The 16,551-nt window shown below is 49.4% G+C and overlaps 1 protein-coding gene across 5 annotated transcripts in view; it reads right to left on the bottom strand.

Moving 5' to 3' along the window:
• The window catches only part of PIK3AP1 (phosphoinositide-3-kinase adaptor protein 1), a 221,568-nt gene that overhangs the window by 41,385 nt on the left and 163,632 nt on the right, over window positions 1-16,551 (bottom strand). For all 5 annotated transcript variants that reach the window (XM_089314634.1, XM_089314635.1, XM_089314633.1 and 2 more), the window contains 5 exons: window positions 16,061-16,205; window positions 14,169-14,311; window positions 13,907-14,039; window positions 9,443-9,639; window positions 7,675-7,864 (listed from right to left, as the gene is read on the bottom strand). In XM_089314634.1, coding sequence (XP_089170760.1) covers window positions 7,675-7,864; window positions 9,443-9,639; window positions 13,907-14,039; window positions 14,169-14,311; window positions 16,061-16,205 — 808 coding nt within the window. The remainder of the gene's footprint in view (window positions 1-7,674; window positions 7,865-9,442; window positions 9,640-13,906; window positions 14,040-14,168; window positions 14,312-16,060; window positions 16,206-16,551) is intronic.

Raw genomic sequence — 16,551 nt, 5'->3', positions numbered from 1 at the left:
GGATGCGTGTGAGCCCGCCCTGTCACGTGGGGAGATACTGCACCATTCTCTTTGGTTCCTTCCCCCTTATGGACCCAGATGAGACTCGGCAATGCTGAACCAAAGCTCCAATCCACCAAGTGGATGACTTTCCCAGCCTCCCAAAACTGGCTCCCAACACCTTAGTACTCGGAGTCCCTGGGAAGTGAACAATCACTGGGCAAAGTTTCAACACGAAATTATTGCCTCTGTCAAAGGACCTCCGGGACCACAGCAGCCTTCTTGGACAGCAAGGATGGGGCAAAAGAATTACATAACAGAACTAGGAGATGGCGGAAGCCTCCAAAAAGAGTGTTGCTTTGATTTTGTTTGGTGTTTACATAAACAAACTCTTCATAAATGCATTCATTTCTTATAAAGTGTTTAAGTCAAAGGTTCAAATCTGCAGGATCTTGAACAAAAAAATTGGAAGCAAGATCCAAGGTCTGATAACAAAGATGCATAGTTACCACCTGGTGGCAGCATACCTAAACTAAAGACTGAGTGTGAAGTATGGGGGTGTGCACACCCACACACATTCCAACAGAGATGGAACCGCAGAGGGATCACAAGACCTCAGGGTCAGAGCCCAGCACCTCTCCCCGCCCCTCTGCATTCAACACTGGGCACCTCCCCTAGAGCCTGCCTACTTGGAGGTAATTTTAGATGGATTCCCTTTGGAGAAGGGAACCTCACAACCATTTCTTCCTCAAACTGCTCAATTCAGAAAGAAGCAGATCTGTCCCTAGAATGGTTAGGTAATCTCCAAGGCAGTGGTAGGGAGCTGGCCTAACGCCTGGCACTCCATCATGTCTGCTCTGAGGTGAGGGAATGAGTGAGCAAGTGAGTAAATGCACACAGCCTAATGTCCTTAGTAACTTTACTTTCTAGGGTTCCCTTCACAAATGGTAACAAAGGCGGGGCATGGGTAAGCTCCTGGTGTGTGAGGGGGTGGCTGGCACCATGGTGTAGCAGGTAAAGCCACCACCTGCAATGCCAGCATCCCATATGGCCACGGGTTCGAGTCCCAGTGGCTCTACTTACGATCCAGCTCCCTGCTAATGGCCTGGGAAAAGCAGTGGAAGATGGCTCAAGTCCTTGGGCCCCTTCCACCCACATGGGAGACCTGGAGGAAGCTCCTGGCTCCAGCCTGGCCCAGTCCTGGCCATCTCAGTCATTTGGGGAGTGACCCAATAGATGGAAGATGGGAGATAGCTCGCTCCCTCCTCCTCCTCGTCTCTCTCTCTCTCTCTCTATCTATACACACACACACACACACACACACACACACACATATATATATATATTCCTCTCTCTCTCTCTGTAGCTCTGACTTTTAAATAAATCAATGAATCTTAAAAGAGAAAGAAGGAAAGAGAGAAAAAGAAATAGCTCTGGGGGGTGAGCACTTGGCCCAGTGGTTAAGACAATGGTCAAGGTCCAAATGTCTAGGTTTGATGCCTGGCTTGACTCCTGGTTCCAGCTTCCTGCTAATGCAGGCTCTGGGAGGCAGCAGGTGATGGCTCAATGGTTGGGTCTCCGACAGCCATGTGGGAAAGCTGGACTGAGTTCCTGGCTCTGATTCTGATCCCAAGCCACACCAGACTTTGCAGGCATTTGGGGAGTGAACCAGTAGATGGGAGCTATGTCTGTCTGTCTGTCTCTCTGCCTCTCAAATAAACATAATTTTTAAAATATATCAATAAACGGCCCCTGTGTGAGTGTCTATCCAAGGCTGGCAAATGCAGCCCCTAGAAGGATGGCTCGGGTGAGCCCTGGACTCGTGTCCTGGGGCTCTGAAGACCCAGATCCCGATGCAGTTCTCCCTTGGTTTTCTCGCCTATGAAATGGAGATTATGCTGTCCACCAAGCTTGGGTGGTCAGATGCGGGGACAGAGCTCAGACGTGCTGGGCGTGCTGCAAATGTACCCTTTGGATCTGGCAGGGTGTCGTCTGTCCTACTGCAGGAGCCATGTGGGGACAGTGGGTGCTTCCTCCCCAGGTCCGAGTTGTTGCTTCTTCTGAGCCAGTAGCTAAGTGAATGTTCTTAAGGTAAATCTGACTACTACAGAGACAGAAACACAGACCAAATCATATCTAGTCAGAAAATCCAGGGATTATCTGACTTGGCAGATGAACAGTGTGCCGCACTGGCTTTCATCCGGAGAGCGGCCAGGCTCTGCTGACCTCCTTTGTAGCACCGCCGCAACCCGAAGCCCCCCCCCCCCCCCCCCCCCCCCGACCAGGTGTGACTCCAAGCTGCCAGTTCAGGTTACTTGCAATAGCACACTGCAGCCTCGGGAGGCGCTGGTGAGCCTCACCGCTGCCGCTATAAGGCAGATGGGGAGCTATGGGACAGAGGCTGTCACAGGTTCCTGGGGCACGGCCTGCAACGCCCTGCAGTGTAACAGGTGTTAAGGCGCTCTGTCAACACTGAAGAGCTGGTGAAGTGGGGGAGTCTGCCATTAGTCCACAGTCCCAACCAAGTCACAGGCAGAAATGAGGCAGTCTCTGGCTTCCTGCACGGGGATTGCTGGTTCCCCAAGTGTTCGTTCTTGTGTGTCCCACAATGGAAGGAGCTGAATCTTGGGTCTGCTATGGATAGAGGCATGGATATGCTAGGGCAGGGGGTGCCAGGGGCTGTTCAATCACAGACGTGTGGCCCTGCAGAAACAGGGAGCAGGCTATGGATCTGAGCGGCGTGCTTTTTCTAGAGGAAACCAGGACTAAGGCTTGTGGTGTTAGATGGAAAATTTCTGGCATGGTATAAAGAATATATAGTCATTGGGGCCAGAATTATGGTACAGGTTTAAGCCTCCGCTTGTGGTGCCAGAACCCCACACTGGAGGTCCAGTTAGAGTCCCAGCTGTTCTACTTTCAAGACAGCTCCCTGCTGGTACACCTGAGAAGGCAGCAAAAAATGGATCGAGTGTTTGGACCCTGTCACCCATGTGGGAGACCTGGATGGAGTTCCTGGCTCCTGGCTTTGGCCTGGCCTAGCCCCAGCTGTTGCAGTCATTTGGAGAATGAACCAAAAGATGAAAGATATATATATATATATATATATATATATATATAGAGAGAGAGAGAGAGAGAGAGAGAGAGAGAGATATCTATATAGATAGATATAAAGATATATAAAGAGATATAGATATAGACATATAAATAAAGACATAGATATAGATATAGACATAGTTAGCTTCTCCCTCTCTTTCATTCTGCCATTTGAATAAATAAATGAATCTTTAGGTGTGTGTGTGTATACACACACACACACACATATATAGTTATACAGATGGAGAGGCCTGGGGATGGCAGTGTGGCACAGTGGGTTAAGCTGCTGCCTCTGACACCAGCTGCTCTGCTTCTGATCCAGCTCCCTGTTAATGAACCTGGGAAAGCAGCAGCTGACAGCCCAAGTACTTGTGCCTCTGCCACCCATGTGGGAGAGCTGGATGGAGTTCCAGGCTCCTGACTTTGGCCTGGTCATTGTGGCCATTTGGAGAATGAACCAGAGGTTGGAAGAGCTCTCTGTCTCTCTTTCTCTCTGTAATTCTGACTTTCAAATAAATAAATATATTAAAAAAAAAAAAACGGAAAAGATAGGAAGGCCTGGATTCAAATCTGAGTTCTATCACTTACTAGTTGTGACTCTGGGAGACCTATTTTACCTTTATGCCTCAGTTTCCTCATCTGCAAAATACAAGTAATACGAGGCAACCTCAGAGGGCTGCATTAAGGATTTGATGAGATAAAGAACGTGGAGCCGGCGCCGTGGCTCAATAGGCTAATCCTCCACCTTGCGGCGCCGGCACACCGGGTTCTAGTCCCGGTTGGGGCGCCGGATTCTGTCCCGGTTGCCCCTCTTCCAGGCCAGCTCTCTGCTATGGCCAGGGAGTGCAGTGGAGGATGGCCCAGGTGCTTGGGCCCTGCACCCCATGGGAGACCAGGAAAAGCACCTGGCTCCTGGCTCCTGCCAGGATCAGCGCGGTGCGCCGGCTGCAGCGGCGGCCATTGGAGGGTGAACCAGCGGCAAAGGAAGACCTTTCTCTCTCTGTCTCTCTCTCTCACTGTCCACTCTGCCTGTCAAAAAAAAAAAAAAAAAAAAAGAACGTGGCTGGTAGGGATGGCCACTGTCCTCGTCACATCCCTGCTGGCCAGGGCTCCTTCAGGAAGAGCTCAGTCAGCACTCCAGTCCTCCCGAGTGGGTGCAGAAAGGGAGCTTTTACCACCTGCCTTAGACCAGCAGCCACTCTGACAGGCAAATATCTAACAACCGCCGGACCCAGCTCGCAGGCCCTGCTGGTCACAGACAGCCTCTGGCCCCGGCAGGCCTGCGTCTCCTGCTCCAGGGCACCCTCCCAGTGCCTGCTTTTGCACGAGTTTGTGAATGGGAAAGTCAGGCCTCCTCCTTGCAGGCCCAGGGCCCTGCTGCATTCTTTCCGGGTTGAAAGGTACAATACTTAGTCCAGCCCATTCCAGAAAGCCCTCCATCCAGAAAGCTGGTGGGTATTTTTCTGTCTCTCTTGAATCAGTTAGACCCAAAGGGAAGGCAGGCTACACCCTGGGCAGTGTTTTCGGGTGCTTAGCTTTTGACAGTAAATAACACATTAATAAGCTTCTAAGAGACACCCTCTCCCCGCCCTCCCCCGCCACTGTGTGCTCCTCCTTCAGCACTGGCATGTGCACTGAAAGCCAGCGTTACACAGATCGGGGTACCCAGGGGGGGCTTGCTGTCCCCCCAGCTGCGAGGGGAATATTCTGAACATCTGTGAGGGGTCTGGTGTTGTCACCATGATGGAGGGACACCATGGCATTTAGTAGGACCAGGAAGGACACTAGACATCTTGTGATGTATGGGGCAGCCCCGCACAATGAAGTGCTTTGTGTTCCTCATGAATTTCTTTTAAATAAGCTATTTATCTATTTGAAAGGCAGAATATTGGAGGTGAGGAGAGAAAAAGAGGAAGGGAGAGAGAGATCTTCTATCTACTTGTTCATTCCTCAAATGGCCACAAAAGCCAGGACTGGGCCAGGCTAAAGCCAGGAGCCAGGAATTCCATCCAGGTCTCCCAAGCAGGTGGCATGGGCCCAAGCATTTGGGCCGTCTTCTGCTGCCTTCCCAGTTGCATTCACAGGAAGCTGGGGGAGAAGTGGAGCAGCCAGGACTTGAATCTGCAGTCCAATATAGGATGCTAGTGTTGCAAGTAGCTATTTAAACCCACTATGCCACAACACAGGCCCCTTTCATGATTTTTTTTTTTTTTTTGACAGGCAGAGTGGACAGTGAGAGAGAGAGAGACAGAGAGAAAGGTCTTCCTTTGCCATTGGTTCACCCTCCAATGGCCACCATGGCCAGCGTGCTGCGGCCAGTGCACTGCGCTGATCTGAAGCCAGGAGCAGGTGCTTCTCCTGGTCTCCCATGAGGGTGTAGGGCCCAAGTACTTGGGCCATCCTCCACTGCACTCCCTGGCCATAGCAGAGAGCTGGCCTGGAAGAGGGGCAACCGGGGCAGAATCTGGCGCCCTGACCGGGACTAGAACCCAGTGTGCCGGCACCACTAGGTGGATGATTAGCCTATTGAGCCATAGCGCTGGCCCCTTTCATGATTTTTAATATTCCACTGGACATACATATAGGTTAAAACTGTTTATTATACATATTATTCATGTGCATATACTAATACATATCTGTATTATATAATACTATATATAGTATACACATATATATTATAACACATCATATAATTATTATATAATATTATATATTATATAATACATATTATTATATAATACATATTATTATATATAATATTATAATTATATATTATATATATCTGTGTATATGAGCTGTGTATTTCCTATTTCACCTCAGCAGATACAAAAGAAATATGGACAGGTATATCCACCAAACCATTACTAATCTATATTGGTTGACAGTCATACAGATTTTTATCAAGTCAGTATACATACTTGAAACAAAATAATTTCAAGTTTTTGTAAAAATGCATTACTTTTGCAATGGGAAAACAATTAAGATAACCCAAAATGGGCAAAATTTGTTGTGCAGTTTATTAAAAAATGCCCTGGAGTATGATATTTTAGAAATGAGTTTGCCTTTTATTAATAAAATCAGATTCCTGCCCTCCCTAAAATAAGCCTGCTTATAATTTTCCGAGCTTTGAACCTAAACTGTTTCACATATAAACATAACTTTTTTTTTTTGACAGGCAGAGTGGACAGTGAGAGAGAGAGACAGAAAGGTCTTCCTTTGCCGTTGGTTCACCCTCCAATGGCTGCCACGGCCGGCGCGCTGCGGCCGGCGCACCGCGCTGATCCGAAGCCAGGAGCCAGGTGCTTCTCCTGGTCTCCCATGGGATGCAGGGCCCAAGGACCTGGGCCATCCTCCACTGCACTCCCGGGCCACAGCAGAGAGCTGGACAGGAAGAGTGGCAACCGGGACAGAACCCGGTGCCCCAACTGGGACTAGAACCCGGTGTGCCGGCGCCGCTAGGCAGAGGATTAGCCTAGTGAGCCGTGGTGCCAGCCCACAACTTTTTTTCATACACTGAATTTTCCAAGAACTTGATTATGATGCAAATGGAGAGGCAACTGGAAAGAGTTGTAGGAAAATCCATGCACTGATGCCAACACTGCCCAGAGCATCCAAGCCACCAAGACAACAGACATATGTCAGTCCATACTGCAGGCCATGATGTCGACAGTGATTCTGAGTGTAGGTGTTTGTGTTGTACTATTTCATGAACCCTTCACATGCAGGCAGATCAGAGCTTGTCCTCTGCTTTTATTTCTCTTGTATGTGAGGGTTTCAGTTTGGGCAGTATACACCTATTTGATTTCAAAGGAATTCACATGGAGATGGGTTACGTTACAGATGAATCGCACGTGGGGGGAGTGGGGTAATGGGCCTGCTCGTGTTTAGACAGGGGTTAGTGTGTCTCCACAAGGGTTCCTGTGCTGGAAGCCAGGTCCCCAGCGTGGGGGTGATGGAACCTTTAAGAGGTGGGGCCCCATGGGAGGTAACTGGGTCATGAGGGCACCGCCTTAAAAGGAATGGAAGCCAACCTCCAAGAGTCAGATGGTCCTCCCAACAGTGCATTGTTTTAAAATGAGGCCAGGCCACTCTGGCCCTTGACCCCTTCTGCAAGTGCCCAGTTCCCTTTCTGCTTCTCCGCCTTGTTGTGACACAGCCAGGGGGCCTCACCTGGAGGCAGGCAACACATTCTTGGACCTCCAGAACGGTGAGCCAAATAAACCTCTTTTTTTTTACAAAGAAGCCAGCCTTGGGCATTTCACCGTAGCAACACTGAACAGACTGATACCGGGACATTAGAAAAGCCTTGCTCCAAAACTGGCTCACGGGCTGAGAGGCACCGATTGAGCTTTCCGGCTCCCAAGCAGAGCCTTCACCCAGTCTGACTTCCAGGTTCTCTCTACCCCACTGCAGCCGCGGCAGAGGAAGTCTGCAGGAGGATGCTGCTGCGGCAGCACACAGCTGGGGTCTAACTCTGTAAGACAGGATCTTCACCCCACGGGGGAGGGCACAGGCCGGCAGGGACTTCCCCTCAACAGACCCGAGTGAAGAAAGCCACTTCTCGGCAGGAGGGTGGAAGCTGAACGGGGCCGGGCCACTTACACAGGTCCTCGGCGGCGGCGGGGGCGAAGGCAGCCATGGACTCATACAGGTCCTCGTCGCAGCCGGGGTTGAGCGAGCATTTCATGAGCAGGTCTGTGGACAGGTGGGCCATGGACTCGTACACAGCGTCCGCCTCCTCCCCCTGCATCAGTTCCTCCTTGATGTGGGTCTTCAGCATGTCCACAGTTTCCTGCAAAAGATGACACAGTTCACAGGCATCCCGAGACAACCTGGCTTACGGGTGCAGTCAGGCCCGCGGTGGGCGAATGCAAGGTTCATGCAGGTCAGGCCTGTGACTGTTTATATGTATCTGTACTCCCCCGCCCCCAACTGCAGACTCCTGGAGGCTGGGCTTCGGAGAAACGTGAGCCACACCGACTTGAGCCCCCACTGAATGCATGGGTAAGCTTCCCTGTCACACGGAGCAGGATAACAAGTCCCAGTATTGGTATCAAACTAGGTTCAAAGTCTGTCTCTGCCTTTTCTAACATGTGGTTTTATGCACAGTCACTCCACCTTCCTAAACCCTTTATTTTTAAAATGAAGACCACAATATTGTCAACTTTAAAGGGTTACAGTGAGGATTAACTGAAACAATGTCTTTGCTGATCAAATAAATTAAATAAATATTCATTACTGCTATGAACATAGTATGTCCTTAATAAAAATTATCAGCATGGAAGTGAAACATTCCATTGCATGCATTTGTGATTTCAACGTACCTCAATGGAAACAGTAAAAAGTCAACTCTAACACTGTGAGCATCTGTAGCCTCACTTATGTCAGTGATGTCTGAACAAGGACTCAGGCTACTTCACTCCTTGGAAACACTTACATACCCCCCAACACTGGGAGGCCCCCTCTGCATGCTTCAGTGGTTTTCCAATGCACAGCAGAGAGTCAAGTTCCCAGGAGTTAAATGTCAAGCTCATTCCTATCTGGGGGTAAACAGCAGAAGACTGGACTGTAGTTATTGCTCCTTTGAGAGGCCAAGTTACTGTCAGTGCCCTCTGTGAGTCTTTGGGAAATTGAACAGCAGCTGCCCCGGGTGATGGAGGCAGTCCCAGGGCACGGAGTAAGATGGAGGCACAGGTGAGATCAGACTCAGAGAAGGACGCAGGAGTCCATGGTCCAGGAGCAGCTGGGGCCCCCCAAAAGATGAGCAGATAGGCAGCTTGTACCTGTTGTCTCAAGGCCAAACTCAGACAGAGGGTCAGGAAGACAGAGAGGCTGCTGACAGGAAGTGGGTCTCGGGGGTCTCCCTGATGCTGCTCAGGGGTGCAGCTTTACTATGGTCGATCCTAACGCAGTTCATCTGGGCCCGAAGGTGGACGAGGTAGGTGGATGCCCCCTGCCAAGGTGCCGGGAGGAAGGTGGGCGTTGGCTGCAGAAGAGGGATCAGCATCAACCTACAGCAGATTCACTCTATGAATGTCCCTGTGAATTCCTTGAGGGGGACCTCAGTACTTTACATGCATCATTTCCTCTTGCCCTCAAAACAACTCTATGAGCAGAACTACTAGTATCATCCTTCTGCATCTTAAAACACCAAGGGAGAGGATTCATGACTTGCCCAAAGTCACCTGGCTACCAGTGGTACAGGAATTTGGACCCAGGGCCACGTGCCCGCCAGGCGCATCTCTGAATCCCAGAGCACTGCTGACAGCTGGAGGAGGCACATGAGGCCAAGCTATAGCTTTGGTGAAAAGGGAGCCCTGGGACCACACAGCGCATTTCCAGTCCTGCGGCCTCCCTGTTTTGACCTTACCACGTACTCATCGATGAACTGCCGCAGGTCCCTGAAGCCGTGCTTCTCGGCGATGGTGTTGGGGTAGTGGCCATGCTTGTTGGCCACGCTGTATGCCTGGAGGGCTCCTGGGCAGGTGAGCAACAAGGCAGTAAGGTTCTTCAGTCCGTACTTTGCAGCAAAATGCAACAAGGTGGGCAGCTCTTCGTCCCTCTGATCTGAAAATTTGACAAGGAAAACTTCATTGAGATAAAAAGGAAGGCACAGACACCATTGTTCATGGAGATGAAGCTGCCAAGCCTCACGTGGCATGCAGTAGGCACTCAATTACTATTGATTGATTGACCGAACATCTGACAGCTTCCTTTGGGGCACCCCTGATGATCATGTGCTCAGATGACAATAGAAGTGATAACTTAATTAACTAGCAGATGTAATAATCAATATCCTACCCTCTTTCTCCAAAAGGATTGGGAAGTCCTGAGGAATAATACTAATTCAAATGTGCTTACATAGCAACCATGAAGCACAGCAGAAATCACATTTTGACCTTCTCTGCAACGTCCAGAATGCTGTAAAACTACTGTTCTGTGCTATGAAAACAAAGAAGTCCATCCTCCCAGCTCTAAGTCCCAGCTTCATAATAAATATGCCAAATGATCCTGGGTATGTCACTTGGCCTTTCTGCAGTCTTTCATTTTGGACTAGAAAATATTTCCAGATGATCTCAAAGGGACCTAGGAGGATTAGTAAGCCTGCCTTCAGTGAGTTTCTTGCTTAGGAGACATTTGGGGTATTGGTATTAATGCACATGGGCCTCACTCTCATGGGCAGGAAACTAAGTAGTTCTGAGGGTCCATGAACCCTCACAGACCCCTATCGATACCTGAAGACAGCAGGTTCAGCAAGAACACAGACATGTTTTTGTTGTGGAGTAGAGGAAATTTTTTTAAAGTTGATTTGTTTTAAAAAATGTATTTATTTTAAAGGTGAAGTTACAGAGAGGGAGAGGCAGACGCACGTGCACACACACACAAACACACACACACACACAGATCTTCCATCTGCTGGTTCACTCCCTAAATGGCCACGATGGCTGGAGTTGGGCCAGTTCGAAGTCACAAGCTAAGAGTTTCTTCTGGGTCTCCCAGGTGGGTGCTGGGGCCCAAGGACTTGTGCCATCTTCCACTGTTTTCCCGGGCACATTAGCAGGGAGCTGGATTGGAAGTGGAGCAGTCATGTCTCGAACCAGCACCCATACGGGATGCGGTGCTGCAGGTGGTGGTTTAACCCACTACACCACAGTGCCAGCCCCAAAAGTTGATTCTTTTCTTTTTTTTTTTTTTTCTGGACAGGCAGAGTGGACAGCGAGGGGGTGGGAACAGAGAGAAAGGTCTTCCTTTGCCGTTGGTTCACCCTCCAATGGCCGCCGCGGCTGGCACGCTGTAGCCCAGCCGGCGCACCATGCTGATCCGAAGCCAGAAGCCAGGTGCTTCTCCTGGTCTCCCATGAGGTGCAGGGCCCAAGGACCTGGGCCATCCTCCACTGCACTCCCTGGCCACAGCAGAGAGCTGGCCTGGAAGAGGGGCAACCGGGACAGAATCCGGCACCCCGACTGGGACTAGAACCCAGTGTGCTGGTGCCACAAGGCGGAGGATTAGCCTATTGAGCCGCGGCGCGGCTAAAAGTTGATTCTAAACCCAACAATTACATATATACTTTTTAATCTGACAAACCCAGCTTCTAGCTCTCCAGGATGTTATGCTTGGAATGAAGGGTTTGAAGATATCCCCCAGCATCCCTCACTATCAGGCTATGAAACTCTCTTAAGCCTAAAGTATAAGATTGGAGAGTAGTAGCATCTACCAGAGGGGATGTAAGATCCTCCCATGGTAGGAAACCGGGAAAAGGCAACAAGGAAGAGAATGCTCCCAGGAAAAGGCCATGAAAGCAACATAGGATCATGCCTGCATTTCTTAGGGAAAGGCAGGATAGACAGCAGGCAGGAGGTAGCCAGGGACTCGAGTCCCTTTGGAGCAGTATGACCACAGTGTAAGGGAAGAGTGGTACCCATATAAACTCTACAACAGGCCCCTGTCCTAAGCACCAAGCACCATCCCATTCTGCTAGCATGTCAAAGGTACACCAGAGGCTGCTCCCCCCTCACCAAACAGATATTTGTTTGGAACCGGAAATGAGTCTTCCATCCAGGAACAGCTTAGACCTTGCTGAGTTGACAGACCAGCAAAGGAGATGGACCCTGCTGTGAGTGCTAGGACAGGGGCATTAAGGATGCTGGGGAAGCCCACAACAGGTGGGTAGAAGAGAGTGGGCATTTGGAAAAAGCTTTTTTTTTTGACAGGCTGAGTGGACAGTGAGAGAGAGACAGAGAGAAAGGTCTTCCTTTGCTGTTGGTTCACCCTCCAATGGCTGCTACAGCCAGCGCACCGCGCTGATCCGAAGACAGGAGCCAGGTGCCAGGTGCTTCTCCTGGTCCCCCATGCGGGTGCAGGGCCCAAGGACTTGGGCCATCCTCTACTGCCTTCCCGGGCCACAGCAGAGAGCTGGACAGGAAGAGGTGCAACCGCGACAGAATCCAGCGTCCCAACCGGGACTAGAACCCCGAGTGCCGGCACCGCAGGGGGAGGATTAGCCTAGTGAGCCGCGGCGCCGGCCGGAAAAAGCCTTCTGGGGGAAGTGCTACCCAAGCTGCTGCACGAGGCAGTTAGCCAGGTGAGCCCAACCAAACTGGAGAGGAAGAAACTCTTCCCGCAAGTCACAGTAGCAAGAGACAGGCAAAAGCTCGCACCTGCCATGGAGCAGACATCAAAAGAGAGCACGAGGAGACGGGAGGGCAGATATGCAGCCAGGGCCCCTTGGAAAGGGCTCGCTAACAGGCTAAGTGGTTTAGATGGCATCCAGGAGGCAAGTGGGAACCGCCCCTGTTTTTAGAAGGGGATGGAGTACAGTCATGTGGGCCATAACAACGCTGAGGGGCCAAGAAACAGCAGCATCTGCAACTATGGTCCCAGCAGATTATAACAGTCAAAGGATTCCGATCAGTAATGACCTCCCAGCCATCCTGACATCATGATGCAGTGTGTTACTCATGTGTTTGTGCTGATGCTGGTGTTAACAGACCTACCGCACTGCCAGTTGTACCAAAGGGTAGCAATGCAATGATCTACAGTACATAATAATTGATACAGATAATAAATGACTATTATAAATTATAAATAAATGACTATTATAAACTGGTTTATGTATTTACTACACTATACCTTGGACTCCTGCTTATCAAAACAAACAGGGGAGAGTGTTTGACCTAGCAGTTACATGCTGCTTGACATCTTATCCATGTGTATGTATCCCACATCAGAGTGCCTGGGTTCCAATCCTCGCTTCCCTCCCAATGCTGGCTTCTTGCTAATGCATACCCTGGGAAGAAGCGGATAATGGCTCGAGTAGCTGGCTCTCTGCCACCCATATGGAAGACCTGGATTGAGTTCCTACCTCCAACTTCAGCCTGGCTTCATTTGTGGGCATTTAGGGGGTGAACCAACAGATGAGAGACCCCTACCCTCCTCTCTCTCACTCTCTATGTGTACTTCACTATCTCTCTGTCTCTCAAATAAATAAATAAATATTTAAAATTTTGTTCAAAAAAGCTTAATGTAAAACAGTATGCCACGGGGCTGGCACTGTGGCATAGTAGATAAAGCTTCTACCTGTGGCACCAGCATCCCATATGGACACCACTTCAAGCCCTGGCTGCTTCACTTCCAATCCAGCTCCATGCTAATGTGCCTGGGAAAGCAGCAAAGGATGGCAGAAATACTTGTGCCCCTGTACACACATGGGAGACCCGGAAAAAGCTCCTAGCTCCTGGCTTCACACCACCCCAGCTCCAGTCATTGTAGCCATCTGGGGAGTGAACCAGCAGATAGAAGATCTCTCTCTCTCCCCTCCCTCCCTCTATCTGCAACTTTGCCTTTCAAATAAATAAACCTACATCTATAACTATAATCTGTATCTATAAAACAGTATGCCATGCATGCAGCAGCCTCATAGGAATGTATCTTATGTTTAATCTCATCCCTTGATTGCATAATCTTGCACTTAATTCAATCTCATATTGTTTTGTTCAGCATGTCCCAAGCAATGAATGGGCTGTGCCATATACATATACATCATAGAGGCTGGGCATGCAACAGGCTATGCTATCTAGGTTTGTGTAAGTGCACTCTATGACGGGTGTACAACGCACTCCTCAGAACACATCCCCTTTGTATAGTAAAACATGACTGCATTCAGATTTGCAATTTAGATGACTCTCTGGTGACACAGTGAAGAGTGAATCCTTCTCAAAGGCGGGGCTGTAGAGCAGACACCCAAAAGAAGGTACATGTGTGGGCTGACTGCACGCTGAAACCTGCAGGCTGCAAGGAGCCTGCTGCTGGTTTCGGAGTTTAACTGCTGACTTACTCGTCATCATATCTTCTTCTTCCAGCTGGTTGATCCCAAAGAGGTGCAGGCCACTTGCAGGGATGTTGTTCTTCAGGGACTCCGTCAGCAGTTTGTCAAGGGTCTCTGTGTTGTAGGGCACAATTTTAAAGGCCTGAATGCAAAAGAAGCGAAAATGGTCAGATTTAAAATCGGGCTGCTTCCAGTCCAGCAGATTCAAGGCTGAGCAACTCTGAGCAGAAATATGTGGCCAGAGAGCTTGGGTTTCCTGCAGCATCCTTACCTGGCACATAAACTGCACAGGATTGGCAGCGCTGGACAGTAAGTTCCCGATTTCTTCCATGTCAGTATAATAGTTGATAACGGTTTCACACACCACCAAGTCTCCTGAGTATACCTTTAGGGACACATTCCCAGACGAAAGGTCTGCACAGAAGACCAGACAGGATTAACACGCTCAGGATGGAGCAGGCATTTAGTCTAGCAACTAAGACACCTGCATCCCATCTTAGAGGGCCTGGATTTGATTCCTGATTACAGCTTCCTACCGATGCAGACGCTGAGGGGCAACGCTGATGCTGGAGTTAACAGATCTACCGCACTGCCAGTTGTACAAAAGGGTAGCAATACAATGATCTACAGTACATAATAATTGATACAGATAATAAATGACTATTATAAACTGGTTTATGTATTTACTACACTATACCTTGGACTCCTGCTTATCAAAATAAACAGGGGAGAGTGTTTGGCCTAGCAGTTACCATGCTGCTTGACATCTAATCCATTACTCAAGTAATTACCCAAGTAATTGGGTTTCTGCCACTCACGTAGACCTGGAATGCAATCCTAGCTCCCAGTTTTGGCCATGGCCCAGCCCCAGCCATTGTGGGCATTTGAGGAGTGAACTAGCAAATGGGAGCACATGCTCTCTCTCTTTCTTGCTCTTGCTGTCTCTGCCCCTTAAAAACAACAACAACAACAACAAACCCAAGGATCCAATGAAAAGTGCTCATGGATATAGGAGGGCACTTTCAAAAGTCTGTGAAAAATAGAATTAAAAGATAAGTTGATTGTGGTGCAAAAACTTTTTGAGGGACGGGCATTTGGTACAGCAATTAAAACATCAACCACTTGGGACATCTTCATCCCATATCAGAGTTCCTGGATTTGAGTCCTAGCTCTCTTCTGGTTTCAGCTCCCTGATAATGCACAACCTGGAGGGTGGCAGACAATGACTCCAGTAGCTGCGTCCCTGCCATCTAGTGGGAGTCCCAGGTTGAGTTCTTCAGCCTGGCTTCAGCCTGGCCCAGGTCTGTGTGGACATTTGAGGAGTGAACCAATGGATGGAAGACTCTCTCTCCATGTCTTTGAAATAAATAAAAAATTTTTTAAATTTGAGATTCATTCATATGAGAACCCTTCAAAGCTTTCACAAAACATGCATATTATTTAAAAAAAAAACTATGCATAGATTTCCAAACTTTGTACCACAATAAACTTCTCTTTTAATTTTTTCCATGAATTTTTGGCATACCAGTATATGCTCTCTCTGAATAGTGAAGAGACCAACTTGGACAGGGTGGAGGGATGACTTGGGAGTGAGCTGGAGAGGGACAGCCAGGGAAAGGGCAGGAGTGGAGGGGGAGCAGATTTTCCGGCTGTGAGTGGCTCCACCTCCCAGCAATTGCCCTCACTGGGTCTGCGATTTACTTTCCCAAGGCCCAGGAACTCAATTTTGAGAACACTTTACAAAAACGCCGGTGGCTGCTGACGTGGGGAGGGGCCCTGGGAGGCGACACTATGTCTGTGCCACGTGCGACCAGCTGAGAGGGTTCACCTGCCCTGCTGCTGTCACTGCGATGCGTTCCTGCTGAGGCAGACTTCTACACCACAGGAAGGGGTTTTGAGGGGGAAAGAGAATTAAAACTACACCAACCACAAACATTCAATTCACAAAAGAGGAAACGCAAGAAGAGAGCACGAACAAACATTCAACCTCACTAGTAAACAACAACGCAGCTGGAAACAAAGGGACGACTTCTGAAAACAAATCAAAAGAGCAAAAAACGATGATGCCTCGTGTTGGTGATGGGGGGCAGGCGAGCTTGGCTGTGGTCACAACGCAGACCGCGAGGAAGCACGCGGCCGGCCACGCCTCGGCCGGCTACTCACTGGGCGCCTTCACGGACACGGTGTACTCATTCTCCAGCTTGGCCTCCACCTTGATGGACGGGGACTCCTCAGGAAAGAACTCTGCCTCCGTGGTGACTTTCTCATCCAGCTTGCATCTCACAATCACGTACACGGTGGTTTCTGCCTGCAACGGGAGACCCATCACCGTCCCCTCCCTCTCGCCCTCATGGATCCCCTTAGGGCGCCTGCCCAGTGCGGGCCTCCCAGGCCACTCCGCCCCAGCTCCATCCAGTGAAGGTGTCTGGGTGCAGGTGGGCTCCCATCCCGGTGACACGAGTTACCAAAGCTGAGAGTCAGCCTTTACCAGCCTTTACGGCGTTTGACGGGAATACTGTTAAGTATGCTGAATCTAAAATGATAATAATGTTGTAAAGCCTGGGGCTTGTATTTTATGTCTTTTTATTGTTTTTTCTAATATAAAATCATTGATCTGTTGCAGAATAGGAATTTTTTTTTAAAGATTTTATTTA

The sequence above is a fragment of the Oryctolagus cuniculus genome, chromosome 15 (genome assembly GCF_051225735.1).
Source record: "Oryctolagus cuniculus isolate XC-2025 breed Fujian yellow rabbit chromosome 15, ASM5122573v1, whole genome shotgun sequence".
NCBI lineage: Eukaryota > Metazoa > Chordata > Mammalia > Lagomorpha > Leporidae > Oryctolagus > Oryctolagus cuniculus.
This window is presented reverse-complemented; position numbering and strand designations above follow the sequence as displayed.